This window comes from Catharus ustulatus, chromosome 27 (assembly GCF_009819885.2).
Source record: "Catharus ustulatus isolate bCatUst1 chromosome 27, bCatUst1.pri.v2, whole genome shotgun sequence".
NCBI classification, from domain to species: Eukaryota; Metazoa; Chordata; class Aves; order Passeriformes; family Turdidae; genus Catharus; species Catharus ustulatus.
In genome coordinates this window covers 138,903-155,158 of record NC_046247.1, presented here as the reverse complement: position 1 = coordinate 155,158, position 16,256 = coordinate 138,903, and the positions used below count along the sequence as shown (strand labels likewise).

Below are 16,256 nucleotides of genomic sequence, written 5' to 3'. Positions count from 1 at the left end.
GGGACACGGGGCCGGAGCGCGGCGCGGACGCTGGACAGCGGGCCGGTGCTCTCGGCAGTGCCGCTCCCCGGTACAGCCCCGCAGTGCTGGGGAGACCCGTGGCACCGGCTGCACGGACGCTTCTCCCCTCGGGCGAGCGCCGCTCCTGCTCCCTTCACCTGCCCCAGGCACGGCAGGAGCCGCCATCCCACGGCTGCCCTCGCCCTCCCGGCAGGAGGGGACCCGCCCGCGGGGTCACCGTCTTCCCCACCTTTGGAAAAGCAGAGACCAGACGCTGTTTGTGTTGATTTATTTATTAATTCATAGCTGGTGTACAGGGAAATGATCTATACATCAGGGCCTAAGACAGGGAGATCCAAAAGGCTTGTTTCCATAACAATTAAAAAAAGAAAATAAAAGTCATTTTTAAAACTTCTAAAAAGCTTCTAGTGTGCAGACTGCAGCATTCTCTAGGCTCAATGTTGGGTGCAGCCTCCCCCTACCAGCCCTACAAGCAATCTGAGCGCGAAGCAATGTCACTGCAGGTGCCTGGCACGGTTGCAGCACAGCACATTCCCTACGGCATACACAAGGCCAAAGCACTGGACCCACACACAACTCTAGGGTGATGCTACAGAGTCAGCTGTTGCAGTGGGTCTAGGGAGATTATTGTACGCAGCAAGGGTGATGGATGGAGAGTCTGTGCCTATATGGCTCAACTTTGGGGTGGGGAGGGGACTGCTTTGCTCTCCGAGGCTAAGCTGGGTCAGTTGCTTCGCTGCAGCAAGGCTTCTCAGCCACAGGGCAGCCAGGGGCTCTCCCAGCAGACGTGCATCCACTGAAAGGCAGGGCTGCCCTGCCAAGGCCACCATCATATGGCCTGAAGCTGGAGGTGCGCTTGTTCTGCACCTGGCCACAGAGAACAAACTCAGACTCTGCAAAGCAGGTCCACGGCCACTTCCAGGAGAAAGAGCAGGGGGTCACCACATCACTGTGCTACGAACGCCAGGTCCCCGTATCAGTTAGGTAAAGGACAAGGTCAGGGACCTGGGACCAAGTTCCACCTGTGCTCCTGGGGTCAGTTATTACAACAGGCTCAATCTACTGCCCAACTCTGAGCTGCCTGGGCAGCTCTGCCCAGCACTGCTCTCCTGCTGGAGCAGCCGCTCTGAGGCTCAGGCTGCTGCCACAGCAGATTCCACCTGGAGAAAATGCAGCCGCTGGGGCAGCAGCCCCATGTCTCTGGGATTGGTCCCGGGAGGGTGAGTATCCAGGGCTATAACCCCCCTCGCAGGGAGGCCAGGGTCCCTGCAAAGCCCTTGCCTGGGGTGCATATTGCACAGTTGTTGACTATTGCTAGCTCCTGACTCATCTCCTGAGCAGATATTGTGCTGACTAGAGCTAGGCACAGCCCCATGTGAGGCACAAGCACCCACTGCTCTCTCTCACTGCACATCCTCCCTGGGCCCCAAGCACCTCAACGCAGGCCTACAGCTTCAACCCAGCTGGAGCCAACACGAACTGGGGCTGGACCATGGGACTGCACCTCTAGCCCCCGCTCTTCAGGCCAGGAAGAGGCCAGGCTCAGGCAGAGGGGCACAGGACAGGGGTGGGCTGCTGCCCTCTCACTCCTACAGCCTTCCTGCTCCATTCACCAGAGCTGCTCACATATTCCAAAGGCTTTGCCCATCCTGCAGCCTGAAGAGGTATTTGAGAGCAGAGCTGTTAGTGCTTTGTACATACTGCTAGAGTGTCCCTAGGGGTTTGCATAGTATTTATTGGTTCATATACACAAGGCTGATTGCTGTACAGTTTACACTTTCAACATAAGCAACGAGCTCAGTGCTCAGCCCAGAGCTCTGCCCTGGTGGGAGACTTTGCATGTGCTGGGGAGAGGAAGGGCAGCCCTGCACCAGTCCCTCCGCCCAGTGCAGCTGTGCTCCCTGCAGCCTCCCCTTGCACCCTCTGGCCACTGCTGCCCTCCCCAAAACCCAACACTCACAGGGAGGGATGAGAAGCAAGTCCAGCAGAGGCAGCACAAGCATTTGCGGGGGGGCCAAGCATGTCTCCTTCTGTGCTGAGCAGCGCCATGCTGTCCCAGCTTTCCTCTTGCAGCTGGAGCACGGACGTGGGGATGCATCTACACACACAATCACACGGAGGTGGAATCTCTTTCCCTCTCATTTTCTTCTACTCCAGCTCTTGCCTCCCAAAGGAGCTGAGAGCACGCCCCTGGTGTGTGGTGCTGTCTCTGGGCTCCTGGCAGCAGCGGGGCAGGGATGGAGGCCCCTCATCAGGTTTAAGTACTGTAGCTCATGCGTCTTGCAGTCAGTCAGTCATGCGGATAGGACGGTAAGTATGTCTCATACAGAAATCATGCCACTAGCCTATAGAAACATGTACAGCCAGCCCTGCTCCCCTCCACTCTCTGCTCTCCTCGCCTCTCTTCTCAGGTATGTGTCAGAACGTGTGTGAAGTTCAGTGTTTTGGTGTTGAGGTGCGATCCTGGAGAGACACAGAGAGACACAGAAATGGGGTTACCAGGAATTCATGGTGGCACATCCAGGATAAATGGTGGGGGCACCCAGGAACATAGCTGGGAAGTCCCTTCTGTACCCTGTGCTTGTCTGACATGCATCCATGCTGCCAAGCAACCATAACACAAGTTTTGGGGGGTGTCAGACAGTGACAGAGCACCACTAAGTCGCAGGCCTGGAACTAGGAGCAATGACATCGATGGTATTGATGGTGCTGCCTCATCTGCAGAGAGCAGCAAGCAGCAGCTGAGCTGCACCAACTGCAACGTGGCACTGGGAAGGAGCTGTGACAGCTGCTCCAGGTTCTGGGATGGAGGAGGCCAGCCTTGAGCCCCCCACCTCACCTAGGGTGACTGACTGCACCCCACTCTCCCAGCAACGAGGAAGACCTTCCCCAGTGAACACCCTGGGCCACTTTCACACCATGAAAAACTGTAAAAGCAAAGCAACAGGAGTGGTGCCCCAGAGAGAGGCAGAGCCAGGGACTGTTTGGTGAGTGGGGCAGGCAGATGGGGACAGAGTCTGCGTCAACATGTGCCCACAAGCATAAACTAGAGTGGAGGGAGTGCAGAGGACCAACTGGCCCTGCTCAGCAGCCTCCTACCAGGAGGCAGTGCTGGGCAGCCGGGGAGCACACATGCAACAGCTTCCCCCAGTGCTGCACTGTCAGCCCAGCAGTGAGTGTGCAGAGAAAAAAATGATGCCGCCAGGCTCAAGTGTGCTGTGCCAAGCACCCTGCCTTCAACCTGGTCTAGTCACACTCTACAGAGAAGGCAGGGGGATCAGGGAATGCACAAGGGGCCATTCTGGGGTCAATGGAAGAAATGTCCTAGGTCAACAGGGTGCCCTGTTGTCAGCCCCTTCAGGTGTCACATTCCTGCACCCGCCACTCCTGCATCCCTTCTGCCCCAAAATTCCCCAGCAGCGTCCTGCCAAGGCCTGTCCCCATCCTGGCTTCAGCAGACCTCAATGCTTTGCTGTATACAGCTGACAGAGGCAGCAGCTGCATCTCCCAGATCAGTGCTGTGAGCAGAACCAGCAGGCCACGGCCCCACAGAACCGGGACACCCTTCATCTGATCCACAGCTCTGCCAGTGCCCAGCTGCCTCCCTTGGGAAGGGGAACACCAAGGCACCAGCTCCAAGGGCTGGTCTCATCTGCCACAAGGCTGCACAGTTAGTGCTCACGCATGAAGAGGTTAGTTCTGCTCAGACCCCATGCAAATGCAATCTAGCCCCTGGAATGGCTTTGGACGAAGACCATCCCAGAATAACCAGGAGTAACAACTCACTGTCACTGGGGACCATGACCCTGAGCAGCCAGGATGCTGTCACAGCAGCAGCAGCCCTTGGCACTATGGCTGCAGTGGGGTGCTGTGCACACAGCTGGCTGGAGCATCGCTGCAGACCTGTGCCCACAGCACCCAGGAGCAGGTTATCAGCAGGGGTACACTGATGCCCACCCTCAGTCTTTTGCTGCAGCACAGCAAACCCTCTCTGCAGGCCGGAGTCGGGCACAGCCCTGCCACACTTCCCCCAGGAGAATGTGCATGACCAGCAGCTCAGTGTAGGCAGCAGCATGGAGAGCCAGGACAGAAGGAAGAGCAAAGGCAGGGTTACCTCAAAAGAGGCCATTTGAGGGGTCACTGCTTCCCCCTTTTCAGGCTGGCTCGTTTCACTATCTGAGCCCCCATCCTGCCCCCAGAGACCTCTGGTTTCGGGACACGCACTCGCACCTCCTCCTGAGGAAGCCGCAGGGGCAGGAAGCAGGACATCACCCAGGTGAATAGACAGACACAGAGAAGAGGACAGGAGAGGGAAAGGTAGAGTCAGTTGGCAGGCAGAAAACATCAAGCAAAAGAATGGTGCAGTGGGCAAGATTTGCCCCTGGAAGTCTCAGAGGGGAAACAGGAGAGGAGTTCAGGACAGAAGAAAGGACAGAGGGTGACATTGTCCCAGAGCCTGAGAGTCCTGCTGAAGCCCCGAGAACCCTGGGTGCTGGCCCAGGCAGGCTGCCTGCAAGGCAGGGCTATGAGCCACACTGTACCTTGGCGCCCAGACCATCCCGGTGCAGGATGGAGTATTTCATGAAGTGATCATCCTCAGCCTCCAGGTCTTGGGGCTCCTGCAGGGAGCCCTCCAGAATCAGCTCCTCCTGTTCCTGCCTGTCACCCATGTCGCCAGGGCCCAGCTGACGCACCACCTTCCGGATAATCTGTGGAGATGCACAGAGCTGGGTGTCACAGCTAGCCCCAGGGCACCAGGACTCCCTCCTCACGCAGCCTGGTCCTGCACTGCACGTGGTGTGCAGCCTCTGCCCCATGAGCTGGAGAGGTGCCGTGCCTGTAACCCGAAACAGCGGGACGCGAATGCCCTACATGGGCCCGGGCTACAGGGGTGGAGGGGACAAGAGAAAGGCTGCCTGTCCTTGCCGCCGACCACTCACCTTCTTGGTGATGATATTGCCTTGATCATCGGTGAACTGCTCCTCAGTCACCTGCTCTCCAGGGAGATGAAGGGCTTCATTCCCCTGCAGGAACAGGAGCGACATCAGGGCATGCGAGGGCGGTGAGGGGAGATGTTTTGCAGGTAGAACAACACACCTGGCATGTACCCCTCGGCTCCGTGTCCCGCCCTGCCCTGACCCTTCCCTGCCTTCCTCGGCGTCCTGCCCCGGGGCCGCTCTCAGCTCCCCGCTCGTTACCTTGAGGAGGACGCGCCGGCGGACGACTCTGGCCGAGAGAGCCTCCTCGTCATCCGCCAGCCCCGGGCTCTCCCCGAGCTCCTTGTCCAGCTCACGATGGGCGTGTTTGAGCAGGAAGCGGACAGAGCCCCTGACGATGTGCATGACGTTCTGGCAGCTGACCAGGAAGAAGGCCAGCAGCACCAGGGCGATCAGCAGCTGGGCCAGGAAAGCCCACATCGTGCCTGGGCACGCAGAGCCGCCCGTGAGCGCGGCTCGGAGCCGCGGTCAGAGCCCAGCCATGCCCGGCGGCTCCGCAGGCTGTGCCCGGCTGTGTCAGCGCAGCTCTGCGAGAAGGGAGCGGGCAGGTGGGGCGGCCTCTGCACGAACTGCTTCGCTCAAAGTCATGTGGCCAGCGCAGCCCCTGGCACCCGCAGGACAGCGCTGTCCCTCTGCTCGGTCAGCCTGCCCAGCAGCCCGTCCTCCTGACTGCGTGCGCTCCTCTGTCACAGGACACATGAAGCCCTGGGCAAAAGCCAGGGTTCGGGCTGTCACTGGAATCACGCGTGACTCAGGAGACGCACACGCCAGAGCTGAGCAGCCACCTCCGAGCACGGCCGGGCTGCCGGGATGGCTGTGCATGCCCTCGCTGGGGAAAGGTGCTTGCCCTCACCTTGTACCTGCTGGCTCTGTGTGACCGTGGCATCAAGCCCTCCACCCAGCCTGGCCCCTAGACCAATTCTATTTCTGGCTCCAGCAGGCTGTTGGACTGGCAGCCAGGGCAGATACTCAATAAGGAACAACTTTGGGAGGGTGACTGGGTTATAAATGGAGAGCAAGAGCTCAGGTATCAAGCACAGAAGGCTATTCTGGGCTGAGGGGCACCCCAAGGGGCAGGAAGTATGCCAGAAGAGTCGAGGAGCTAGCACCTAGTCTGCCTGACTGGCCTTGAAGCAGACTCCAGAAAAGGTTGTCCATAGGGTCACCACTTCCTGCAGGGCTGAGTCTCCTGCTTCTACCCTCACCTGCCCAAAGAAGCGGCTGTCGGCCTCCTCCTGCCAGCCACCTGTGGGGTGCTGAGGCTGCCAGTCGCTGTCCTCCGCAGAGCTGACCCGCATCAGCTCCGTGGCTGGCATCAGGACCTGCTCTTGCTCCTGGCCCTGTGCCCCGGAGGCTGTGGTGTGCGTTGGGAGCAGCCTTCGGGTGACTCCCTCCTGCCAGGAGCCCGCTGTCAGGTCCTGTAGGCAGGAGATAAAGGAGCCTTCTGCATTCCAGTCCCTCAGCCTGGGCACCAGAGAGGGACAGGGATAGGGAGAGAGAGACAGAGAGAGAGAGGCAGTCAGCTTTGCATGGAGTGCTGCGCCCTGAGCACCAGCCGAGCTCCGGCAGGCACACCGGCGCAGCCTGCACCCCGCAGGTGCTGGCTCCACTCCCCAGCTCATGGCGCTGCTGGGCGCCCGGCAGAAGCAGCACAAAACACAGATGCACAAAAGGCACAGGCCACCTCTATGCCATGCTCCCTGCCCATCCCACAGCCTCATGGCTTGGCTGCCAGGGTCTGAGGCAAGAGCATGCTGTGCTCTCATGGTCTAGTGTGGTCTAGCTCTAATGTGGTCTAATGCTGTGGAGCATTTCTGGGTGCTGCCAGGGACCTCATGGGTCCAGTGCCACTGGGAATGTGAAGGAGGCAGCCCAGGTTAGGGTTAGCTCTCATAAGTACAACCTACATGCAGGGCCTGGCTGACTGGGGTCTCTTCCAGGTGCTCTGCAAGAAGCCCTCCAGAGCATTGCCAGAAAGGTGTGAGGCACTCAAACCATTGTTCTAGGTACTGCAGATGCCTGGGCTCCAGAACTGGAGACCAGCAGGGAAGCAAGCAAAGCAGGGAGATTATTGCAGCTGGCCCAGCACAGGGCAGTAGCTGGCAAAGCAGTTGTGCTCCCCTACCACGGTCACCCTGGTGCCCCAGGCTGCAGTACCTGTCTGCACTCTTCTCCACAGCATGGCTAAAGGTAGGTGATGTCATGATTCTGGCTTGCACCTTCTGCTGAACTGAAACAAAAGAGACTTCACTCTCCGGGTCCTGCTCCCCAGTCCCTGGTTGATGATCACCAGATGGCATCTTCCCCTCTGGCCTCTGCCCCTCCTCCTGCTCTAGAAGGTCAATCAGGCCATTCATGGCATCTGAGTCCACTGTGTCATCCTCAACCAGGTCCATAGAGCCCATGTGGTCTGGGCCATGAGCATCTGCTAGAAGTTGCCCTGGGAACCGGCCTTCACTTGTGGCATCCGAGTCCTCAGCCTTGCTGCACTCCAGAGAGGAGTCCTCAGCAGTCACCAGTGAGGGGGTGAGCCCCGAGGACCACACCTGCATGTCGGACATCTCCATCAGGGCATCCTGCTCAGTGGCAGCCATGGGGATAGCATCCATGATGGCCACCTCATTCCAGTACTGGTCGGCACGTAGCGGGGATGGCAGTGTGTAATGCAGGGAGGCAGGGGACAGCAGCTCGTCCTGCAGTGAAGCGTAACCTATATGGGCAGACAGAGGCATCATGTCCAGCAGCCATCTCACGCACACACAAGCACAGTAGGGCAAAAGGAAAACAGCTTCTGGGAGGATGACTGCCCCAAGGACAGCAATGGTCATGCTGGTCACAGCCCCCTGTGGCCAGCCTGAGCAGGGCTGTGCACACAGCAGTGACTGCTTTCACATGGTCCCTGCAAATGCTGCCATGCCTCCCTTCAAGTCCTGGGGCTGGTTTGGGCAGGTCCTGGGGCTGCCTCCTTCCTGTGAGGAGGACTAGCCTGGTGTTCACACAATTCTCCATCTACACTGCAGCACACAGTGCCCTCTTTGCTACCCTGGTCTACCAGACCCCTGGTCCCTGCCCACAGCCCCCATCCAGCATCAGCTGGCTGGCAGTCAGCCTGGAGTTCAAGTAGCAAAGTCTGGCAGGCACCAACTCTCAAAGCCAAACACTCTCCACAGCACAGAGGAGCAAGTTGGAAGTACCATGAGCAGAGAAGGATGGTCCCAGAACATGCCATGCAACCCCAAGACCCTGCAGAAGGCAGCCAGAGCCTTACAACCTAGTTGGTGTCTCCAGGGCTACAAGCCATTGTTCTGTCCCATTGCCCAGGGCCATGTGCACAGCTCAGGCACATCCATACGTGTCTACAACCAAGCCAGGCACTCCCACCCATGCAGATGGCTTTGCTCAGCCTTTCTCAGCTTTGAGCCATTTTTTCACCCCTGGAGATCAGCAGTGAACCTGTTCTGCTCCCCTGGCAGCCGGGGAATGTCAGCCACAGCCAAGGCACAGGGTACAGCTGGGACCCTCGGCACAGAAAGGGCACCTCACCCATGGGCACCCAGGTGCCTGGCCAGGGCATGCAGTGCAGTGCCAGCGAGGGAAGGAGCGTGGGGCTGTGCAGGAGGAGATGCTGGGATGCCTGGGATGGCTGCCTGCAAGCATGACAGCTGTAAGAGGGGTAGTCCCTGATGACATGCAGTCACTGGAGTAGGATGCGGCTCCCAGAGGGCTTAGCTGAGGTGGAGACAGTGGAGACAGGCAGTGGAAGATGAGAGAAGGAGAGGCCAGGATGAGCTCAGAGGAGAAAGGTGAAAAGAAGTGACCCACAGGAGTGCCCGCACCTGGCAGCACTAGGTGGCATGTTTGAGAAAACAGAACAAGGGGAGAGACAGAGAGGGAGAGAGCGATGAGCCAGCACTGCAGGGGCAGAGCCACAGTGCAGGGCTGTAGCAGCACAAAGCCCTGCCCCTGTCTGATGTGCCAGCTCCCCAGCAGCGTATGCCACAGCTGACTCTGGCTGTGTTCCCACATCCAGGCATACTCTGCCTGGGACCCAGCCCAGGACCACCACCACAGCTGTACATCCAAGACTCAGTGAGCTCCCTGGCCACTGACCAGCTTGCACAGCCAGAGACACCTCTCAGTGGCACACTGGGATAAGGAACACAGGTCAGTCCCACCTGGAGAGTTTCTGAGAAAGCAGTATGGCAGAGCCAGGCTTTCTGCAGCATAAGCCCCAGTGAAGAGGCCACATGTGTCAGCAATGCCTTGTGCCCACTCAGTTCTCAGTGGGCGCAATCAGGCAAGACACCAGCCCCAACCTCTGCACAGATTGTGCCCCCAAGGCCCTCCTGCATTTCCTGTCTGAAGCTGGGGCTCACCATTCATCTGGGACGGTGAGAGGGAGTAGTCTCTCTCCGTGTAGCGCCAGCTTCCCTTCAGGCTGCGGCTCTGCCGACCAGAGCCCTCCAGCATGTTGACAATTTCACCCCGGTCGATGTTCCTCAGTGCCGTGTACAGGTTCTCAACTGCAGGGGGAAGGTGGTGTCAGCAAACTAATCACTTGGGGAGACACAGCCATGCCCCAAACAGCCTCCAGGTGAGCAGGGAAGGCAGATATGCATGAACCACCACTGTAAAGCCAGTGATCCTTGAAGATGCACACACTGCTCTGGGTAGCTAACCCTGCCACCTGTGTGCCTGTAAAAGGGCACCACAACTACTCACTCTTGACATTCTTGCCCTCACGGCTGGCCCAGAGGTTGAGTAAGGCTATGCTCTGCTCCAGAAGGGAGTTGGGGTTCTCCACACGTATTCTGTTGATGTCATCCACTCCAAACTGCAGCTCACGTGCCAGCTCTGGGGAAAACACCACATCAGTATCACACCCTCTGGTGCCCACCACAAGCCTAGGGACATTGCAAAGGGCTCAGCCAGGACCACTGCAGAGAACCTCTGTCACATACAACTGAGCACAGCAGAACAGGCAGGAGCTGGGATGGGGCAGGGTTGAAGCCCCTCTGCACAGGCTGGCTTTGACTAGTGCAGTAGGGTCTCATGCTGACAAGTGTGGGCTCTGCCATTGGATGTGTGGCTGCAATGAACAGCAGCAATATGTACAACTCATAACAAAGCCCTAGCCTGGTACCCACGTGTGTGAATATGTGCACAGCCATGAGAAGGTTCACTTCAGTGCCCTGGAGTGCTCACAGCAGGGGTGCAGTGCAAAGCAGTCACTCCACCTGGCAGCACACCTCCAGCCTCCCTAGGTGTCAGCTTGCCAAGGAGTGCTGTGCACCCTCACAACTGTCAGGTGTGGACTCACCAGCCCAGCTGAGGCCCAGCTGTTCTGCTATGTCAACCATCTTCTGGTCTGCCTTGTCCATGCTGCTCAGAGAGCCTGGAGGGGAAGAAAGAGTCACAGCTGAGCTGCACAGGGCACCAGAGTGGTGAGGGGAATGGGGTGCTGGCCACAGGGGTCACACAGGCCTGGAGGCACAGCACTGCCCTCCAGGCAGGACCATGGAAACCTTCAGGGAAAGGGAAGTTGCTGTGAGTGCAACTACGACAGGATTATCCCAGCTTTCCACTGGCTTGGGCACCCCAAGTGCAGGTGGTGAGTGGGCTGGAATGGTCCCAGCAGGCTGCATACCAAAACTGGTCTCACTTAGAATGCTGTATCGCTCCCGCAGAGACAAGGGCGTCAGTGTCCTCCTTCGCTCCTCACTGCCGCTTCCCTGTGAAAGTGGTGACAAACCAAGGGGTCAGCAGCTTGAAAAGAGGGCAGCAGCTCTGCCCTGACAGAACTGCTTCTCCTTCAGCCCCAGAGTAGCATGACATGGCCACAGGGAGCAGGTGAAGAAGAAAGCTGACAGCAAGGGCTGTCCCCTGCACTTGGGGAAGGATGGGCCCTCACTGCCCCCTACCAGACCCTACACTGACCTTGGTGCAGGGTGGGATGCTGATGTTCAGGTGGCAGAGCACATGCTGGAGGTCCTCGTATTTCATGGCCTTGCGCAAGAAAGACAGGGAGCCACTGGCTTCCCGGCTGCTGTCCCGGACCTGAGTGCCAGAGCCCAGTTAGGTGGCTTGGCACAAGCCAAGGGCCCTAACTGCTTGCCCAGTCCTGTGCTCTGACATTACCTTGATGGGGATGACCAGACGATTCTCCCGGAAGGACTGGAAGAGGAAGGTGCGGGGCTGAGCGGCCTTCTTGACAGGCACCAGGTTCCCTGAGAGTTCAACGTGCAAAGGCATTCCCTCCACCACCTGACCAGGAGCAGAAAATATGCTGAGACCCCGTGCAGAGCTGCTTCTCCTGCTCCTGGACAGGGCAGGAAACCCTGGCTCTCCTAGCCAGGTCAGGGCCAGGCCCTTCAACTGGCATCAGTCTCCCCTCACTTTGTTATCCCTGTCCCTGCTGCCCTCCACACGTGCTGCTGGGGACAAACCTCAATGTCCCTGCTGCGGGCCACCTCAGTGAAGTTCTCGTGCTGCTCTAAAGTCTTGTCAACCTTGTCATCAGTCATGCAGTAGCAGCGCAGACGGCCTTCCCGTGCATCGTTCATCTTGGCAAACACCACGAATTTGGCCATGTAGGGCACAGCCGTCAGCTCCTTGTACAGCATGGTGGCAAAGTGCACAGCCTCAGCTGTGCGTGGGCAGTCAGCCAGCCAGAACCTGCAGGAGATCTGGGTCGGGGTGCTGCTGGGCACGGCACCAGGGAGCTACCCCCACCCCCCTCAACAGCCAACTGGGCTGCAGAGGAAGCCCCAAGAGTTCTGGACTCAGGTGTAGCCCCATCTGTGATGGGGACACACCCAAGTACAAACAATGGTTCCCTCTTCCTTCTGTACACCCAGCTGTCATGAGTGTTTCCTGGAATGGGGGTCTCAAAGCTAGAGAAAACCACCCTGCATGTAGGAATAGGGCAGCACAGCACCAGGGGTAAGGGGCTTTTCCTGGCAAAGGCTGTAGCAAGGCCCAAGGAGCACCAGATATCCTGAGATGGGCACACGCTTGCTCAGGACTCACCTGGCAGACACATTGGTGGTAAAGTTTGCACACTCATTTTCATAGACCAGCTTTGTGGTGCCTGTTATGTCTTCCCACTGGGCTTGGGCTGTCCCTCCTGCAACAGAAAGCACGGGTGAGCATACGGTATTTCTGTAAGCCCAGGGTCTGCATCCCCTAGGCATTTGCTTTCTCCACAGTTGTGCCCTTTACTGAGCTCCCTGGAGCTGCATCCCCCTGAGGCAGCCGAGCCCATCCCCACAGAGAGCACACTTGCAGCCTCACCGATCACACTGCAGAGCAGACGTAGGCTGGTGGTGTCACCCTCACCACTGTCTCGGGGATTGTCCTTCCAGGATGGTGGCAGTGGGATACGGAGGCCAATGGGGCGGTGGAACTTCCTCCGTCGTGGCTCCACTGTGACAATGGGGCTGAAGGTCGCTTGGTTCCCCAGAAGCTTAGTCACCAACTCATCGGGCACAGGCTGTGCCTGTGGGTAGCACAAGGATGGGCATCAGGGATGGTTTTTCTCCAGGCTGGAGCACAGCCTGGCTTGCTGCCCAGCCCTGACTGCAGAAGCATGTCTGGGCCCCAGGCTGGGCTCTCTGAGGCTCACCTGCAAGGCCAGCCTCACTCTTTTGGTGACAGCAGTTTCTGGGAAGGTGGCCTGTACCATGGGCACCAGTGTGCTTTTCAAACACCCTCCCTCAGGGCCGATCATATCACAGTCCTGGCAAATCCGGGACATGACCACAAAGTAGAGAGGGAAGTCAGTAGTGATGATGCGGCAGACCCTCTTCTTATCCAGCTCCTCCTGGCTCTCCAGCTCTGCAAGGGCAGCACAGCCGTCAGTGCTCATACACCAAAGCCTGTGTTTGTCACTCAACACCCCTCTGTGCCACACTGAACACACACTCAGCCCCGTTCCACCACCCAGGCCACGGCAGCCCTGCCCGCGGGGAGCTGTGGGGCGTGCAGCCCCTGCCCTCCGGCACGCTCACCCTCGTCCATGCCGTTGAGCAGCTGGTCCATGTAGCTCTCCTCATAGCGGTTGCGGTGCTCCTTCCACACAGAGCCATTCTCACTGCGCAGCACCACCAGCTCACGGTCTCCGCGTCCGTACGAGGCAAAGTGTGGGATCTCCACAATGACAGGGCTGCAGACAGCAGAGCAAGGCCACTGGCACCCACAAGCTGCCACAGGGACACGCAGGCATGAAGACGGCCCTGGGCAGAGTGCCTGCCCGTGCTGTGCAGCTGCTGGGGGAAGGACTGCTGACCTCCCTCCTTCTGGGAAAGAGGGCTCTGCCCCGGGTGGGACAGGGCTGCTCAGGGCTTTTCTGCCACTGTTGTGTTACTCTTGATGACCCGTGACAGAAACGTGCTGCACCCAACAAGAGGTGGGATCCCTCCTCTGCCAAACTCAAGAAGCAGATACAGGCAGAGGTCTTGTCCTGGATAGTAAAGCCCTCCAGATGAGCCCAGATCTGGTCTTGAGGGACGAACCTGATGTGGGCAGCCCAATCTGCTCTTTTCCCAGCTGTGCTTACCTGAGGAATTGGGCACCAGCAGGCCCCAGAGCAATGATCCGACTGCCCAGACCCTCCTCCTCAGCCAGTGGTGGGGGTGCAGGGAGCTTTTGGGGCTTCACCAGGCGGCAGGTGATGCGGGTCGGTGCAGCGCAGGCGCGGGGCGGGATGACCACGCGCAGACCGTGGTGCCGGCTGCCCCGCATGGAGCCACCACGAGCATCCACCATGAAGCTCACCAGGAACCTGGAGTGGACAGAGAGGCATGGGCACGTGGGCACCTTGCAGCCAGCTCGTGAACACAGCATGCACGCGCTGCACAGGCTGGGCACTCACCCTGTGTGCACGGGGCTGGCCACCGGGCTGATGTTATCTGAGGTCTCAGTGGCAGGGCTGCTGGGGATCAGGGAATCCTCATCGAACTCTTTGGAGGGCTGTGTAATGCAGGGAAGAGACCCTGTTGCAAAGGGTCCTATCTGGGGGTGTTGAGCCAGCCCACTCTTACACAATCCTTGCTGGACAGTCCAGTACCACCGAGTCAATGCCCATTGCCCATCACACACTTAACCTCTGTGGTGATGGGGGAGCTGCCCCAGCAGGGAATTTATGGGGGAGGCCATGGCAGGCTGTATCTCATGCTCACCTCCTGTGGGGACACCGAGGGTGCATGCAGCAGGCTGACTTGCTCAGCTTCTGTTTCCACTGGTCCTACCTGCTCAGTCTCCTCAGCTCTGGTCACCACAGTTTCAGGTGGGATGCAGGGGACCTGCAGGACAGCTGGAGACTCCACCCTGGCAGGAGAGGGTAGTGACAGACACAGAAGTTGTAGGGTCCCTCAGCCCCTGCCCATCCCCACAGAGTCCTGGGGCTGCTGGACAAAGACAAACTAAGCAGCAGTCCCACGTCCTGGTGCAGGAACAGCACTGACCAGCTTTGCCTGCCATGCCAGCTGGTGAGGGTTCAATGATCTGAGTGCCCTGCCCAGAGCCTTATGTGCCCCACAGGAAGCCCAGCCCAGCACAAGGCTGGTCCTGGGCCCTGTACCTGCTCCCTCCCCACCATACAGAGTCTCTTACGTTTGCTCCAGTGTCGTTGTGGTCATGAACTCCAGTATCTCCCTTTTGCCTTCCTGGTCTCTGAGATCAGGTGTCTTGGGCTTTAGTGCAATCAGCTCTTCCTCTGAAACCAAGAGCTGGCTCAGCAAGCAGAGGCAGACGCACAAGGGAACACAGACATCCAGCCCTTGCCCCCACCCCTCCTGAGGGCTGGAACCAGGGCCCATCCCTGCTCCCACTCCTTGATATACACACACCTGCCCCCTGGGTCTCAGCCAGACACGGGGTGGGGGCTTTGCTGTCTGCCAGAATGGGTTTGCTGGCAGGGCACGGCCCGTGTGGCAGGCCAGCGGGACAGGAGCTGTGGGAGCCATCAGGAAATCACTCTTTCTCACAGCACCAAACACAGTGCAGAGACTGCAGTGAGCACCTTACACTGATGTCTCAGACAGGGACATAGGCTCGGCTGGAGGCTGCCCTAACGCTGCACCCACTGGAGGCACAGAGCTCTGCTAATGCTGACCACTGGTCCCATTAACACCTGCTAACTAGCTCATCAGAGTTTGGCTCTAGCCAGTGCTACGTGGGAGGTGTCCAGCACCTCCCAAAGAAGCAGAGTGCCCCAGAGAAGGGGAGGGGACCACAGCAGCACAGAGACCCTTGAGCGCTCAGGTTAATCCCTGCTCTGGCCGGGATGGCACGGGGCAGCTGCAGAGGGACACCAGAGTTTGGCACAGTACCAGGTTCCTCCACCTGCCATGGACAGGGCCTGGCTCTGATGAGGGAGTCAGGGTCCTCCTGAGTGGGAGGATGCCCATTCATGCAGTCACACCACAGCAAGCAGCACGGACATGGATTGGCAGAGGGGATGGCAGGGCTGGCTGGAGAGCCCCAGACCAGCAGCAGGGCTCAGCAGATGGATGTGGCGTGCGGATGGTTAGTGGCCATGGGGTGAAATGGGCCATTGAGCTGGGGCAGGGGGACACATTTCATACCCATTACTGTGACATGAGCAGTGCCTGCAAAGTAAGAAGAGGCAAAAGTGAGGTATTGGTGGGAGGGTGCAGGAGCAAACCAGCTGCAGCTGGGCTGGGAGCTGGTACCCTCCAGCAGAGCAAGGCACAGTGGGGGCTCTGCATGCCCAAGGGCTCTCTGCACAGTCCCTGGGGCATGGGATCACAGAGATGTCCAGACATATCCCTCCTGCACAGTGCAAGGAAGCACCCAAGCCAGGAGGTGCCACCTCAGGAGTCTGGTGGGCTTCCCTCGTCCTCTCTGCAATACCACAGCAGGGCCCACACAGCTCCCCCGCCCTAGGTGGTCCCTGCTCCAGCTGGAACACCAGTGCCATCCCTGTGACTGCTGCCTGCCACACCTGACCCAGCTGGCAGATCTCTGGGATGGTGTGACCCAACTCTCACCCCTCACCTTCATCTTCTGATACATCCAGAATCTCGTCCACAGTCTCTGGGAAGCTCATGCGGTGTTTGTCACCAACGGACTGTGGGAGCAGAGCAGAGTCAGAGGAAGCCAGCATTTTGCTGCACAGCTATCTGCAGCCCCCTCCTCACACCTGGGCTAAGCACCCAGCTGGTGACCTTTCCCAGGCTGCTCCCAGTCCCAGCCCTTCTCCACAGCATCCTGGTC

The 16,256-nt window shown here is 58.8% G+C and overlaps 1 protein-coding gene across 17 annotated transcripts in view; it reads right to left on the bottom strand.

Annotated features, from left to right (window-relative positions):
- Nucleotides 1-273: 273 nt before the first annotated feature.
- ANK1 (ankyrin 1) overlaps nucleotides 274-16,256 on the bottom strand; it is a 55,235-nt gene continuing 39,252 nt past the window's right edge. For 3 of the 17 annotated variants that reach the window (XM_033081051.2, XM_033081058.2, XM_033081061.1), the window contains 24 exons: nucleotides 16,038-16,110; nucleotides 15,605-15,628; nucleotides 14,631-14,733; nucleotides 14,198-14,345; nucleotides 13,891-13,988; nucleotides 13,576-13,800; nucleotides 13,028-13,182; nucleotides 12,643-12,854; nucleotides 12,312-12,516; nucleotides 12,048-12,144; nucleotides 11,465-11,693; nucleotides 11,157-11,282; nucleotides 10,956-11,075; nucleotides 10,666-10,750; nucleotides 10,339-10,413; nucleotides 9,741-9,872; nucleotides 9,395-9,541; nucleotides 8,855-8,863; nucleotides 7,176-7,728; nucleotides 6,224-6,482; nucleotides 4,962-5,045; nucleotides 4,563-4,730; nucleotides 4,136-4,257; nucleotides 274-2,484 (listed from right to left, as the gene is read on the bottom strand). In XM_033081051.2, the coding sequence (XP_032936942.1) occupies nucleotides 4,159-4,257; nucleotides 4,563-4,730; nucleotides 4,962-5,045; nucleotides 6,224-6,482; nucleotides 7,176-7,728; nucleotides 8,855-8,863; nucleotides 9,395-9,541; nucleotides 9,741-9,872; nucleotides 10,339-10,413; nucleotides 10,666-10,750; nucleotides 10,956-11,075; nucleotides 11,157-11,282; nucleotides 11,465-11,693; nucleotides 12,048-12,144; nucleotides 12,312-12,516; nucleotides 12,643-12,854; nucleotides 13,028-13,182; nucleotides 13,576-13,800; nucleotides 13,891-13,988; nucleotides 14,198-14,345; nucleotides 14,631-14,733; nucleotides 15,605-15,628; nucleotides 16,038-16,110 (3,426 nt within the window). In that variant the 3' untranslated portion in view covers nucleotides 274-2,484; nucleotides 4,136-4,158. The other 14 variants (XM_033081056.2, XM_033081060.2, XM_033081064.2 and 11 more) reach the window with 12 other exon arrangements.